General features: G+C 37.3%; 1 protein-coding gene across 1 annotated transcript; it reads left to right on the top strand.

Moving 5' to 3' along the window:
• The first annotated feature begins 215 nt into the window (after positions 1–215).
• LOC107100427 (alpha-synuclein-like) lies at positions 216–14582 on the top strand. The gene is made up of 6 exons (XM_015398887.1): positions 216–585; positions 861–1018; positions 1165–1194; positions 3946–4088; positions 13178–13249; positions 13732–14582. The coding sequence occupies exons 2-6, from the start codon at positions 898–900 to the stop codon at positions 13747–13749; spliced, it is 384 nt and encodes a 127-aa protein (XP_015254373.1). The 5' UTR covers positions 216–585; positions 861–897; the 3' UTR covers positions 13750–14582.
• Positions 14583–14812: the final 230 nt, after the last annotated feature.

Genomic DNA, 14812 nt, shown 5'->3' on the forward strand with positions numbered 1-14812 from the left:
CGACTAAACCCTGCGTTTAGTCGTACAGTGTGAGCAGCAGATGCATGCAAGGATTGAAAAAAATCGCACAGTGTACTCCAGGCTTTAGGGTGGCCATGCCCACCCCTGGGCCCCCATCTAGCTCCGCCCCTGGGCACCCTATAGTCATCAACCTGCTTTGCAGCTGTAGTTAAGATCTTAGTCACATGTGGGAAGAGAGAACAGCTGAGCTCTGTTGTTTTTAGTAATTACACTGCCAACAGCCTAATTGGTAGTTGAGCCACAGATGACATTAAAAGGGTTGTTTCTGCTCCCACTCACCGTGGACAACCCACGTATAGAAACAGCTACGTAATCCATGTGTTGTGCGTGTTATGTGTGTGTATGAGAGAGAGAGAGGCTGATCAATCGCGCTTTCTCCATCTCTCCGTGGCGTGGGAGGCGTCTGTCAAACGGACCTGTGGAGAGTCTTCTCTGTCCGTCCGAGCAGCTGAAGTTTGCTGACAGTAAAATCGGTTTTATTTTACTCTTTGGGGGGATAGACGCTCCGTTGCCATCCGGGGAGACCCATCACACCGCGGGCTTAAAGGAAGTTGAAGCAAACAGGTGCGTAAAACACTTCTCCTCTCTTCTCCGGAAAAAATATCGTTAATTAAAGGGAAAGAATATGATAATTGGTCAGTTTTCTCCATTTCCTGTGCATTAATAGTAAATCCATTCACAGGTTTCCATTCATTCCTACAGGTGGGATTTACTCCAAAGCTGCTCCTATGTGGCAGCTCAGCTTACAATAAAAAACAGAGGCGGGGCGGTGGCATCATTTTCTGTGTTTTAACACTATTGTTTCGGTTCATCCTCATCATGCGTCTCATGTTCTGCAGCTGGGTGCGTGTTTTCTGGGAGCCGAACCGAGCCGCCATGGACGCGCTGATGAAGGGTTTCTCTAAAGCCAAGGATGGGGTCGTGGCAGCTGCAGAGAAAACCAAGCAGGGAGTGACTGGAGCGGCTGAGATGACTAAGGATGGGGTTATGTATGTCGGTGGGTTTCAGGAAATCATCTGATTTATTATAAGAAAATTACTACTTTAAAAAAAATCACAGCATTATTCTCATTATAACAATATTGTGATTATTAGGTGTATCAGTGTATATACTGTGTAACATTTTGGGCCTTGCTTCTTTCAGGAAATAAAACAAAGGATGGGGTCTCCTCAGGTAACAGCTTTTTTTATTAATCAGATTATGATTATTCTTCCACCATCACGTTTTCACGTATTCACGTTTAAATACTTGATACCAGACTTGATTGTGTTTCAGGTATCTGGGCGATTTTTGATGCTCCATCTAGACCAGTTTTGTTGTTTGTTTGTTTTTTACACATGAAAAACGTCATAGATTGATTGATTTTATCTTAGAAATCAGTTTGAGGTCCGCAACCACAGTTTTGAACCTGTCCTTTCCAAGATGTTCCATATAATGGCAGCACCATTGCTAGAAATGTGATCAGCAGAGCAAAAAAAAAAGTACCAAGCCGTGCCTGTTGAAACCAATGCAACTCAAACACAGCAAAGAAAGAAATTTGGTGTGGAACATGAGTTTGAGGCTAGTTCCTGTTTATGTCTAATGTGATTTGGTTCAGAGTATTGTTTGTTTATATATAGGGCCTCGATTTGATGATTTTGAACCAATTTAATATATTGTTTTAACACATTATCCAGGGGAACCAACATATATAAATGTATGTGTTTTTTGTGGCAGTTTAAACTTTAGGGCCACATTAGGTCCTCCTGACTGGTTACGAATGTGTTGAAATCATGCCAACTTACCATCCAGCTCTTACATTAATGTATTCAATTAGATTCCCTAAAATATGTTGTGAACAGGCATTTTTTCTGACTTCGTTAATAAGAGTAGTGCAATGCTACCCCACCCCAAACCTGATGCTGCACCCTGCCAGTCAGCTGACTTTAGAAGCCAGTTACTTTTTTTTTTTTTTGTGGGAGAAGGAAAGAAAAATTTGTCTCTTTGAAAGCATCTCTGACAGGATCCCACAGAATACTTGAATTATAGATGAATATTATCCAGATGTTAAAGTATAATCAGACAGACAGACCCTGGAAAAGACTTATTAGGGCAGTAGCCTGTGACCCTGTGAGTTTAGTAGCTGGGAATTGTCCATATCTTTTGCTTGTTTTTGTTTTTTATTTTTTATTAACAATTTTTGGATAATGTGAAGCTATTGCTTTTAAACCAAGCACTCTGAAAACCAATGCATATGTAGGGAGAACAAACTACATGCAGATAGACCCCAGACTAAGATGTGAATCTGAGACCTTCTTGCTGCCAATCAACAACTGCACCAACGTATAACCTCCCACCACACAGAACCGGCACACTAAGATTTTCGGTGCCGTTTTGTCTTTTCTAAATATAATGTCTTTTTGATATTGGGCATTTTTTGGAAGAGGAGCTCAATGACTACTTCTAATTTAAAAATTGATGCGAGCAAGGACAAAGAACCTTAATGTTGATATGAACCTTATTCCACATGCTGTTCAAAAACTACATGTGACTTATATGTTTTCTCACAGTATAGCTTTCTAAAAGAACTACAACGAAATAAAAAAGCTATAAAAATCTATCTATCTATCTACTTATCTATCTATATATATATATGTATTAGTAAACTTATGATCATTGTTATGCTTCATTGTTCCTTTTTTAAAGTTAAATGGCAGTATTATTGTACCCAATGCACATATTCTGCAAAGTAGAATAGTTTAAATCTGCAATTTGTTCAAATTTGATTGTGTTTACTATTAAAAACAAATGAATTTATAAAAATCAATAAGTTATATTGTCTCCGGATGTCAAAAGGGACCAAACATTTCATAAGAATTTAATTTGGTGCATGAATTATAAAAAGGTGACCCATGACCTATAAATTTGTTCCAAAAACTGGATTTAATCTGGAGGCCCTCATCCTTCTGACTCCAGCCCTGTCTTTGCAGCAAAAGGAATAATTGTTGTTTTTGTTTTAAATAAAAAAATTAAATCAGTGCTTTCTGTTTTATATTTTTTGTTTCATGGTATCTTTAATACTTGTTCAGAAAGGATATCATACCAACCCAGGCCTACTTTCAGAGACAGGGGACTAGTTTTTAACTCTGCAGATCTTTCACATGAGTGAAGAGTAAAGTGATGGTGCCTCACTCAAACCTCAGGTGGTTAACAGGCCAGATTATTGTTACCCTGTGGGGTAAGTGTCATATTCTACTGCCTAATTCACCACTACACCTGAATGACTCCCTGCAGGCTTTGTTGTTCTATTTCTCACATAAAAACTGGAGCAGAGCCAGGCCAACCTCACTGGTTGTGCAGTAGGGACCCTGGAAAACTGCTTGTCTTTTCATTTCTAATGCAAAGCAAGTGAGTGACTGCAAGATAAATACACAATGGCATAATGTCAGCAGTCTGCATTAAATAATCCGATAATCTGCTTTGGAGAGATCTACACAGGCCATGATTATGCCCAGTAAGCCTTCTGCTCTTGATTAACGACGCTGTATAACACTGGTTGATCAGTGAACGCCTTATGAGTTCACCTGTAGCCTTTGTTTTGATTGAAACCGTCCATCAAAGGTGATTAGTCCACCAGAGGACATATTTGTTTGCCTTCCCTCTCTGTACAGAAATGACCCAAGGCTCTTCATGAGATTAGGTTAGCTGATTCAATTACACGTGGACCTTTCTCAATCTGTTTGCAACTCAGCAAAAAATGATTTAGGAATGACTTGATTTTAAACATGATATCAAAAATTAGTTCTTTCCATCAGATTAGCTCCGCTGCTCAGATTACTCCAATAACGTTGCTGTAAATCTTCCTGTTTGCAATCCTCAGTGGTCTGCAGACTAAAATAATACAGACTCCCCTCTGTTCTTCTTTCTTTCCTTTTGTCCCTGCAGTTGCTGGAAAAACTGTGTCTGGAGTGTCTCATATGGGTGGAGCTGTGGTTACCGGGGTTACGGCTGTGGCCCAGAAAACTGTGGAAGGAGCGGGCAACATCGCTGCTGCCACTGGATTGGTCAAGAAGGATCCAGCCAAACAAGTAAAAATAAAAAAAAACTATTTTCATCTAATGTTGAATAGAAAGTTTTTTTAAAATACATTTTGTTAGTCAAAAACTTAACTCATGCTGTCTGATTACGACTCTTGTTCCATTTTTTTAAAGGTTTTGCCTTTAATTTAATGAAGCTTTGTCACTACTTACTCAGGAAATATTAGAGATTTCGTAAGAGCATAGTTCAAGAAATAAATAACATTAGGTTAAAATATTCATAAAGGTATTGTGAGAGTTTATATACGAAATATATGTTAATTTAAGCTATTAAAATTACAGTATCTTTTATATACTTTTTGAAAAAGAGTCTTTAATCTCTATTCAAAATTTGCATTGTTATATTAAGTATAAAATTGTTATTTTTACCGGCAGACATGACTTTAATATTTTGACACAACCGTTGACGTACGTACCATAAAGGGCTGGTTTTATTAAGTTGCATTAGTTTTCAGTTGTATCTCCAGTTTAAACTTTATCTGTATCCTTGAACTGTTCTTCGCATTATTAAAGACAACAGGTACATGGTATGATCACAAACCAAACTGAATATGCTCTCACACTGTTTTTTTTACTTTTAGTGTGTACGGGCATAACTGAAAAATCTATTTCAAAATGGGAGGATTATTATTTTTGGACTATGTGTGTTATCTATGATGGTAAACAGACTGAGGTTATATAGGGCTTTTTTGGTCATAATGGCTACTCAAATAGCTTAAAATATAGTAATGTTCATTCAATTTCTCTCTCCAATAAGTACATATTCATACATTAATACTTGATCATTTTGACATGAGGAAACAGGAATTGGACCTTTTTGATTGCAATACAGCGGCTCTTTCCTCTAAGCCCTAATCCTTGTCTGCATTAGTATGCTTATTAGAATGTACACAACTAATAGTCCCTAAATTACACTACATCCAGCTACGCTTAACTGTAAACATCACATGTGGACCTCTGAGAACCCATGATTAAGCTAGCCCCAAAGTGAGCATTTCAAAACTTTAATTAAAATAATTTTAATGAATGTTAATGAATGTTGGCAGGTCAGACCGGTAGTATGTTTGGAGAGACCGGTAAAGGCAGAAACAATTGGTGACAGGCTGAACTGTCCGGTATCAGACCTAAGAAGGCAGATGATGACTAAAGGCTGAAAGCAGGCTTTGAGCAGACTTAATGATGACTGAAAGGCTGAAAGAAGAATTTGAGCAGACTGAATTATGGCTGACAGGCTGGAAGCAGGCTCTGAGTAGACCTAATGATGACTGAAAGGCTGAAAGAAGACTTCGAGCAGACTCAATGATGACTGAAAGGCTGAAAGCAGCCTTTGAGCAGACTGAATCATGGCTGACAGGCTGGAAGCAGGCTCTGCGCAGACTTAATAATAGCTGAAAGTCTAAAAGAAAAGACTTTGGGCAGATTTAATGATGCAGCAGATCAGTTATCCTGTCCCCATTTGCAGAAAAACAGCCCAGAAGCATGATGTTTTCACTCCCATGCTTTACAGTACATATGGTGCTTTTGGGATGCATATCAGCATTCTTATTCCTCCAAACATACGTTGAGTTTGTGCAAAAAAAGTTCTATCTTGGTTTCACATGATATTTTCCCCAAATTTTCTGGATCGTCCATACTCTCAGACAGACCTGAACATGTACTAGCTTTGGCAGGGGGACATGCCTGGGACTGTAGGATTTGAATCCCTCTTGGCGCAGTCTGTAACTAATGGTAGCCTTTGGAACTTTGCTCCCAGCTCCTTGCAGGCCACTCATCAGGCCCCTCTGGGGTTCTGGGATTTTTGCTCACTGTTCTCATGATCATCTTGACCCCACAGGATGAGAGCTTAAATTGAGGGAGATTATTAATGGCCTTGTATGTATTCCATTTTCTTACAATTGCTCCCATGGTTGAATTATTGACACCAACCTGTTATACTATTGTACAGTAGATTCACTCTTCTCACTCTGGTGCAGAATTATAATTTTCTTCTTATTTTTATTCTTGGCCAGGACTGAGTTTGGAGTCTGACTCTTTCAGGCTGTAGACTGATGTCTTTTATACAGATAGCAATATCAAATAGATGAACAGGTGATTAGTGAGAGTATTAGTTAGATGATTTAGATAGTAGGTCAATTACTGGCCAGTATACATAACTAGTTGATCAAACAATGATTTAACATTACTGCACCTAAATAGGCAACCAATTTCGTTTCTTTGCATTCAGTATACTTACCCACTGTAAGTACATCGCATTAAAATATCTTATGCAAATAAAAGAGTAAAAACGTTTAAACCATTTCAAAATTCACACAATAACTTCTGTATTTATGAAAGGCTTTTATTGAGCGACCTGTGCATACTTCTTAGTGTACCTATGAGCTACATTATAAAGAAACTTACACACGGAATGCGAATTTCACATTTGGAGCTAAGGAATCCGTTGTAATCTATATGCTGAAGTTTTGGATCGACGCAAAGTGGAGTGAAGCTGGGAGAGACAATGGTGGTAAATTTAGGGATGTGAACGGTGCAATTTTTAGACAAAGTTGGTGCCTCACCTTCATGAATGAAGTTGATAAATCTGAACTTTTGTTTTCATTCATATAGCAAAATTTATTCACAGAGTAGATATGGCTGTGAGCTACAATGAAGGAGCATTGCACAGACAAGCATTTTTTTAAATTAAAAATAGAAGATGTAGAACATGAAGTTGACAAAGATTGAAGTTGAAGCTCTAAAGAAGAGCTGATTGCCAGTCGCTTCAGAGTATCCACAAAATCCATCTTGAATATTTGATTTGTTGGCTAGGTTTAACATGGACGTGCTTGATGTCACATCTGCCAAACAGCGCAGGAACTTCTGACCCGAAGTAGATTCAGGGAAACTTTTCCACATTAAATTTTATACAAGATCGACTGAAAGAGGATTTGTTCTGAAAGTTGCTCATTCATGTTGGAATGTGTAAGTCACTAACCTGGTTTTATAGTTCAGTCCGTGCTCAGAAAACGAGGTTGATTCCAGCCGTTCAGGTTGACAACAAGACGCAGCAGGAGACCAGATCTGGGCACACGGCAAAGCCAGTGTCGAACACGTGCTCAGTATTCAGAACCAGATGATTCGAGGTCCGAAGAGTTTTCTAAGGGAAAACCAGGTCGGTGACGGGAAACAGCTCCAGGTTAGGACAACAGGATAACAGACAGAATCCAGCAGAAGTCCAAAAACAAGTCAGGCAAACAAATCAGAACAGGAACCGGCAGGCTCAGGGGTACAAAGGCAAAACGGGTCAGGAACAGGCAATCAAAGCACAAACAGTTACACCAGAGAACTCTGATCAAAGGCTCTGACTGATGACTGAGAGCAGACAGGTTAAATAGAGACAAGAGCAGGTGGATAAGATGAACAGTAACAACAAATTGGACAGAGTTAGACAGGTGAATGAAATGAGTAATCAGGCTAATCATCAACGGCAAGATCATAACACCATAAGACCTTTTTAAACTATTTCATATTCAGCATTATGCATTTACTCTGTATATCTTCCTCTTCTCTTACTCAAGTTTGCTGCTCTTTCATCATTTTACTGGTTTTATTTTCCTGGGACCGGAATCAATTCACACTGCAACCAAATTGCTCCAAGTTTCAAATAAACCCCATGAAACCCTGCCAGTTATAACCACACCAGCGTAGGGTTCTGTAGGGTCTCTTCCTTGGTCTGAGATGGGCTAACAGCATTGTGATTCATTTCAGAAACTGGACTGTAGCGCATTACAGATAGCTGGTATGAAATCACTATGAAAGATATATTTGGAGGTCTGAAGCTATTGACTCTCGACATTATGTGCCTCAGCACCTTCTGCCCCTATTGTGTGATGATATGTAGTCTATCAGTTTGTGCCTGAATTAGTGTTGTTCCCATCACTCTCACTTTGTTGTAACAACACTAACTGTTAACTGAGAAATATTGGTAGTGAGGAAACTTAATTAAGGGATTTGTTGAAAGACTGGCAACCTGTCATTGTTTGAGGAATTCAAAAAATAATTGAAGAACATGAATAAATGCTTTCAGTATATTGTACATGTTTGTGTTATTTAAACATGATTTAAATATGTTTAATATCTACAGCAGAATATGAGGAGCTTCAAGTTCAATAGTGATTTACATTTATATCAGTGCACTGTCTGCGTACAGATATACCAGTTAATTTAAAGCTACCCTGAGGCAGCAGCACAATGCTTTCCTCCATTTCATGTTGGAGCTCCAAACTAAGTCTTCACTGTGTTAAAGATGGCGCATCGCCCTTGAGTCATTTGTCATCATTTTTCATGTCTGTTGTCGTGTCTTTCTCACCTGAAATGAAGGCTGTTACATGCTGGTAGCTACCCGGCACCCTCCATCAGTCTGGCCTTTGTCTAAAGGGGAAGGGAAGGCTAAGGCCGTTTATCGTAGCAAAAAGTTTTCTGTTCAGACTCAAGTCAAACATGAGAAATTATGCTACTTTCATCTCTGTGAAAGGGACTTCTCTTCTTTATTGTGTCTCCGTTTGACTCTAAAGATGCAGATGATAAAAATCAAAGGTGTCTTTTTGATAAATTAAAGGCATAAAAAAATCATTAACACTTTTTTTTTTTCTTCAATTTAACGATATGAACAAAGAGTTTAGCCAAACATTTTGCATTATATGAGCACACTGCTAGATGCAGACTCACTAAAGAAACATAAAACTTTGGTTTATGGCAAATATGAACCCATAGTGAGAATTATTTTTTATTTTTTTTTGGTAAGATATAAATTGATTTCAAAAGTAACAAAAGGAAAGAAATTAGCCCTTTGTTTTAATTTTTTTTGAGTTTATACATTATTGTTACAGTTTACTAAGCAGAACAGGGACATTAATTACATTTTATTCTGTCTATTCAATTACATCTTGTCATAGTTCTTATGTAAAACTCGTGTATATGATTTCATATGTATAGAATATCTAATTTCCAGCTCTCATTGTTATATTTATGAATGTTTGTATTGAATGTCTTTACATAATCTTCACTTGTTACATTTAGGGCTTTATTGCTCATATTACCATGTCTACTTGGCTTTTATAGATTTCCTCCTGTGGTCTTTAATGTGAATTCCACAGAACCAGTGCAGCCTAAATTAGCTCAGCAATATTTCTGTTAATTGTTCTGTAATCTTTCATTCTTGGTGTGGCAAAATGAGAAAAACAGGAAAAAAAAACCTCTACCAACATCTTAGCTAACATTCCAATGTAAATTCATGACACTTTCCTGACTTACTGTATGAAGGTTTTATTTGTGGGTGTTTTTTCTTTTATTTATTTAGCTGTTTTTTTTGTTTTTGTTTTTTTTTTTAAGATTTCTTATATACATGCAAATATTTGAACGATGTGTTATGGATAATGGCATCATTTGATTAGTTAATTTCTGAAAATGCAAGGCCCAACCCTAAACCATCACTTTGTTGCTATGGAAACACAGTGGCGCCCCATGTGCATGGCTGTGGCTGTGTGGCAAAGGTCTACGTGACGTCGAACATTTTCCCCTTTATTAAATATAACTTTCTACAGTCAAATAAGACCTTTCCTTTTGGGGAATTTATGACGTCTTTTTTTCTTTTTCCTATCTTGTGATTTTCTATCAATGTGATGAAGATGCTGCAAACCAGCCGAACTTATATTTTAATATAGGTTAAACCTATATTTTAATATAGTTCGCCATTACACCCATTGCAATCCACACTGCAATGAAGCAGACTCTCTATTTTAGGGCTCTCTATTTAACTCTCCCCTTGTCCAACCCACTATGTGGTTTGGGACGGCCCTTTATGTAGCAAACCCTCCGCAGGAACACACTAACCGAGGGTTAGTGCTTAGGGGAAGTGTTTAGGGGCCAATTGGGGATATGTTGGGCCTTAATCTATGAGACCTTATACCTTGTAGTAAACACATTGGGTTTTTATTTAATCTGAAGTTAACAGACCAACTAAAAACAGACTTTTGTGAGTCTTAAACTATAAAAATGTTGATCTCCTCAAACTTATCACAAATTTTTTAATTAATAAATTTTTTTTCCCACCTTTATTAATGAAACAGTAAAACAAATACTATCCCTATTGGTGAGCTTAATTTGGCTGTAAATACTCACTTGTTTTTCAGCTGCAGGAAACATACGCTTCCCAGGGAACACAAACACGGTTTTTATTGTTTGTTGTGATGGTAAATCTTTAGTTCCCTAATTAGCGCCAAGGCACAGGGGAATTCATGACAGCAATTCGTGACTCCAAACGCTCACGTCTCTTTAACTGTGTCTTCACAGGTTTCAGTAAGCAGAGATGTGCCCCATTAAGATGTACAATTCGAAAGCTTCAGCTTTACCTAATACAGCTGCTTTGTTTAATCTATAACATTGCTTGTTTTATTAGTATCAACAAAACAGGTGAAAAAAAATGCATCATTGAGTGGGAGAAGGTGAAATGACAGATCAATAGACAGATAATAATGCATCTGCGCTGATTTAGAGGTCGGATAAGAAGAAGAAACCTTTTGGATCGGAAAAGATTATAACCTGATTCCTTTTAGCAAAAGACTGGCATATAGATGGCAGCAGATTGTCCTCATTTAACAAACGTTCCCATGCGGCTCAGAGTCATTAAACATCATTAATATTGATTCTATTTAAAAATGAATGCCAGGTGGAAAAAGTCCTTCAGCGCCTCTCCTGAGACACTCAGACAGATAAAGACAGCCACAGACAAGCATTTGCGACGTGTTGTCCAGATTAATCTTCTCATCCAGTGTTTTACCAATTCATCAGCTGCCTGTGACTCATCCAGTTACAGAGTGACTGGAAAGGTACAAGGACAGAGAAATACACAGATGTTACAGAAAACAACCAGGCTGAAACAAAAGAGCAAAAAGAAAACCAAATGTTTTACATAATTAGTGAGTTTACGCCTACAGAGTTGATTCAGACAAGGTTGTGCGATCTTAATATTTTAACCAAAATGGACTTTATTTACCAGCAGAGAACTGTTTCAGCAGAATACAGGTTTGTTGGCTGGTTATAGATGCAACAGGATGAGGAGAAGGTGAAAAACCTCCATTATGGAAAGTCAGGCCATGGGCACAGTTTAATCAAGGCCAGAGAGACGTCCATTTTCCATCTGTGTTAAAACTCATCCTCCTGTTTCAAGAATACTAACAAACATAATGGCTGTTGTGATAGAGAATAGTTTTGTGTTTAAGTTTAAACACAATTTTATAGTTGTTTGTTGTTGTTTTTTTATTGCTTTTATTTTGATTATGTTCTAAAGTAAATGTGTTTTGTTTGATACCAGTTATGCAGACAACAACTGTGTACTACTGTGTTTACAGGTGTAGGAACCTTATCTTAAATGGAGCTCAGCTTTTAGCTGATCAACTTTTAGTTTGAGATGAATGATATACTTTTTTAGATTAGACAAAATAAACATATCCGTACTGTCCATTGCCTTCTTCCTAAATGCAATTGGGCTTTGGGGCTAAGACCAATTGCAGATAGCTTTTTTAAAGCTGTCCTTTGAAAAGGGTTTATCAGCTGAATGCAGAGGAGACTAAAAAACAGTGTTTTAAATATAATTTACCCTTTTGATTTTTTTAAGAATAGAGGCTAATACTGTTCCTTACCTGAGTATTTACTGCATAGTTTTTTATTCTTATTTTGCAGGGATTTTAACCCTTCATAGGACAAGTAACTCATTTTGATCACTTGCATTCCCCTTAGAAATGGAGCCCCCCGTCTCTCAGTGAGGTCTAGAAGCACAAGATCTATATCCAGCCATTCGACAAGGATACTGCTACATGGCTGTGCATTTTGATTTGGCATTAGACCAATTAGATGAGCCCTTGAATGATATATTACCTACTGTAAATTAAGTTGGAAAAAAGAATAAAAGATAAATGAAAAGTTAGAAAGTAAAGCTAAAGGGTTAATAAGCCTCTAAGGTTATATTGTACCTAAAAAAAAAAATAATGTGTTTCTTTTACTCTCAGAGTGTTTTTCATGAATTTCTTATAGAAGCACTTTTGTTATTTTTTTATATATATATATTCGGGCAAGCTGGCCTTTCTTGTTATTACATTGACATTCATTTTTGCCATCAAAATATCCATATTTTTTTAATGTTACAAAGATAATAAGGTCTTGTCCTGGATTCCAATAACACACTACAAAAAAATATCTAAAAATTAGTGAAAATGTCTTAAAATAAGTGTATTTACCCTTAATTTGAGTAGGTAAATAAGAAAATATCCCAGTGGATGGAGCATTTTTATCCTTTAAATAAGATTATTTGATATTATGCACTTGAAATAGGAGACTGCACTTTTCCCCTTATTTTAAACGTAATTTTTCTTATTCCATTGCAAAGTGTCTCACTTACCTGCTCAATTCAAGAAAAGAAAATGGCTTATTTTAAGAGAAAATTACTTGGACAATTAAAGTCTTTCACTGAATGTCCTATAAAGGGTTAAGCACTAGAAAAATCATCATACAACTTCCTGAAAATAAGTAGTTTAAATATTTTGTCTAAATCCTTTTGTAGGATGCATATAAAATTAAATAAGATGCAATGCAACCAGTTTGTTGCCTTTTTTGGATGCTCTGATGTTCTAGAGAAAACATTGGAGAACATTCAGAAGACCAAACAACAGAAGAAATGTCGGGGACAGAGTTGTAAAGAAGTTTAAAGCAGGGTTAGGAGGATATAAAACAGTTTTTGCAATATCTAAAAAAAAATCAAATAAACTGACAAAAGAGAGAATAGTGAAAAAGAAAAGCAAAACAAAACGCAAAGTAGTTATACCAAGAGAAGTATGTAGAAGACCCAGTAAACATGTATAGGAATCACATTTTCTCAAATAAGTATATTCTTCAAATATGTTGCCGAAAGAAAACGAGATGAGGGGTGAAAAACTAACTCTACGCATAGTATCTCCTATACATAGTCAATCAGAGAAAGTATATAAAAGGTAAAGGGAGAAGGTGTTGAATCTGGAGGTAAAATACATTTCTGTCTTGCTCTCCAGGGTGAGGATGTCACAGCGGTACCCGATGCAGTGGAGTCACCAATCGATACTGACTTCACTGAACCTACAGAGGTAAAACTGTGACTTGGCCTACTACACGCAATACAAAGAAGTAAAGCACATCTTTAGGATTTATCCTGCAGTCATTTGTGGTATTGCAACAGTATAATGGTGATGATTACTTTTTCAAGTGCTAATGGGTTTATCAATCATACAGAAACTGGTAGAGGATTATATAATAAAATTGTTTTTTTTTTTTCATTATTTTACTTTGTATACCCATAATAAGAATTTTAACAGAGATGTGTTGATTAATGATAAAGACAGAAAGTAAATGTATGTCTGAGACATTTTTCTGTCATGACCACAGGATGACTTTCAGCCCTGTTTGACAGCAGTCAGAGGTCATTAATAAATCATATAAATGGGCGGGTTGTTTCTAGACCAGCTCCTGTGTCTCAGATGTGACATTAGTATGGAGTAAAGGGATCATATCACATTTGTTTGTGTGACAGAGCCACAGGAAAACCTCTTTTTCCTTTTGTCTCCCCCAGGAGGACTCGGACGACTAAGTGGCTTGATGGTTTCACAGTCAAAGGAAAACGATCCAAACATTCCGTGTCGCTCTGCCAAGTCCCGTCATGCCTCGCCTCCGGTCCGTCACGGAGTCTGTGCTCAACGTCTGTGGGTTTCTGTGTGTGCTGTTCTGCCTTTGCAGTAAATGTCTTGTAAAGTGCCGGAGAACTGTTGTGTGAGTGTGCTGTGCGTCCCGGCGGCGCCTCAGGTGTGTGTGTTCTCTGTGACCAGCTGTCATTTACAGTGACTCCCTCCCACTGAGAAGGTCACCTGATCACAGAGGGTCCGTCTATCCCGTGTCAGCTGTTTGGCTGCGTCAGTAACACAAACATTGAAGTATACCACAATCTACAAACACCTAAGTGTCTCGATATATAAATGAACAATTTACACGGATCTGTTTGAAAATGGATGCATAATAATAGTCTCTATTTTGTTGTGCATTTTTGTCACTGTTTTCTGCAATGGACTATAACGTGCTGGGCTGTTTGTGCATTCTCGTTGTATTTTATAGCATGTAAAGTAATATTCAGCCTCACCAATGTGTAATGATTTATTTGGATTCTAATATTGAATAAAATATGTAAAAAATGGGACTACGCTCACAATTTATATACAGACAAGCAGGTGTGATGAATTGCGGATTTACAAAACAAATTTGTTCATATGTCAACTTTCTGAATAAGACTGCTACTTGACTGCTACATGTTTCTACATGAATCTTAATCTTATAATGTAAGAGTTATATTTGATGTAGAATAGTATAAAATAGACTGAATTTTCTTTTTTTAATTGCTGTTTTTTAAATATTTATCAGGATTTCCAACATTTACTGGCACCTCTGGAAAAGTCCTGTAAAAATCTGTTAAATAAATGCATTTGGTATTGCGGTAGCAAAAACTGATGGAAAATGTTTATGTTAACTTTTATTCAGATGGGAAACAATGCAAAATTAACAGTTTTAAGCTCAATCGATGGATTGTAGTTGATTGTACTTCTTAGCACTAGCCTGGGTGCCATTCCGAACTTAGTCCCGCCCACAACGTTTGAGGTCGGGAA

Source organism: Cyprinodon variegatus, unplaced genomic scaffold (assembly GCF_000732505.1).
Source record: "Cyprinodon variegatus isolate N-32 unplaced genomic scaffold, C_variegatus-1.0 Scaffold970, whole genome shotgun sequence".
NCBI lineage: Eukaryota > Metazoa > Chordata > Actinopteri > Cyprinodontiformes > Cyprinodontidae > Cyprinodon > Cyprinodon variegatus.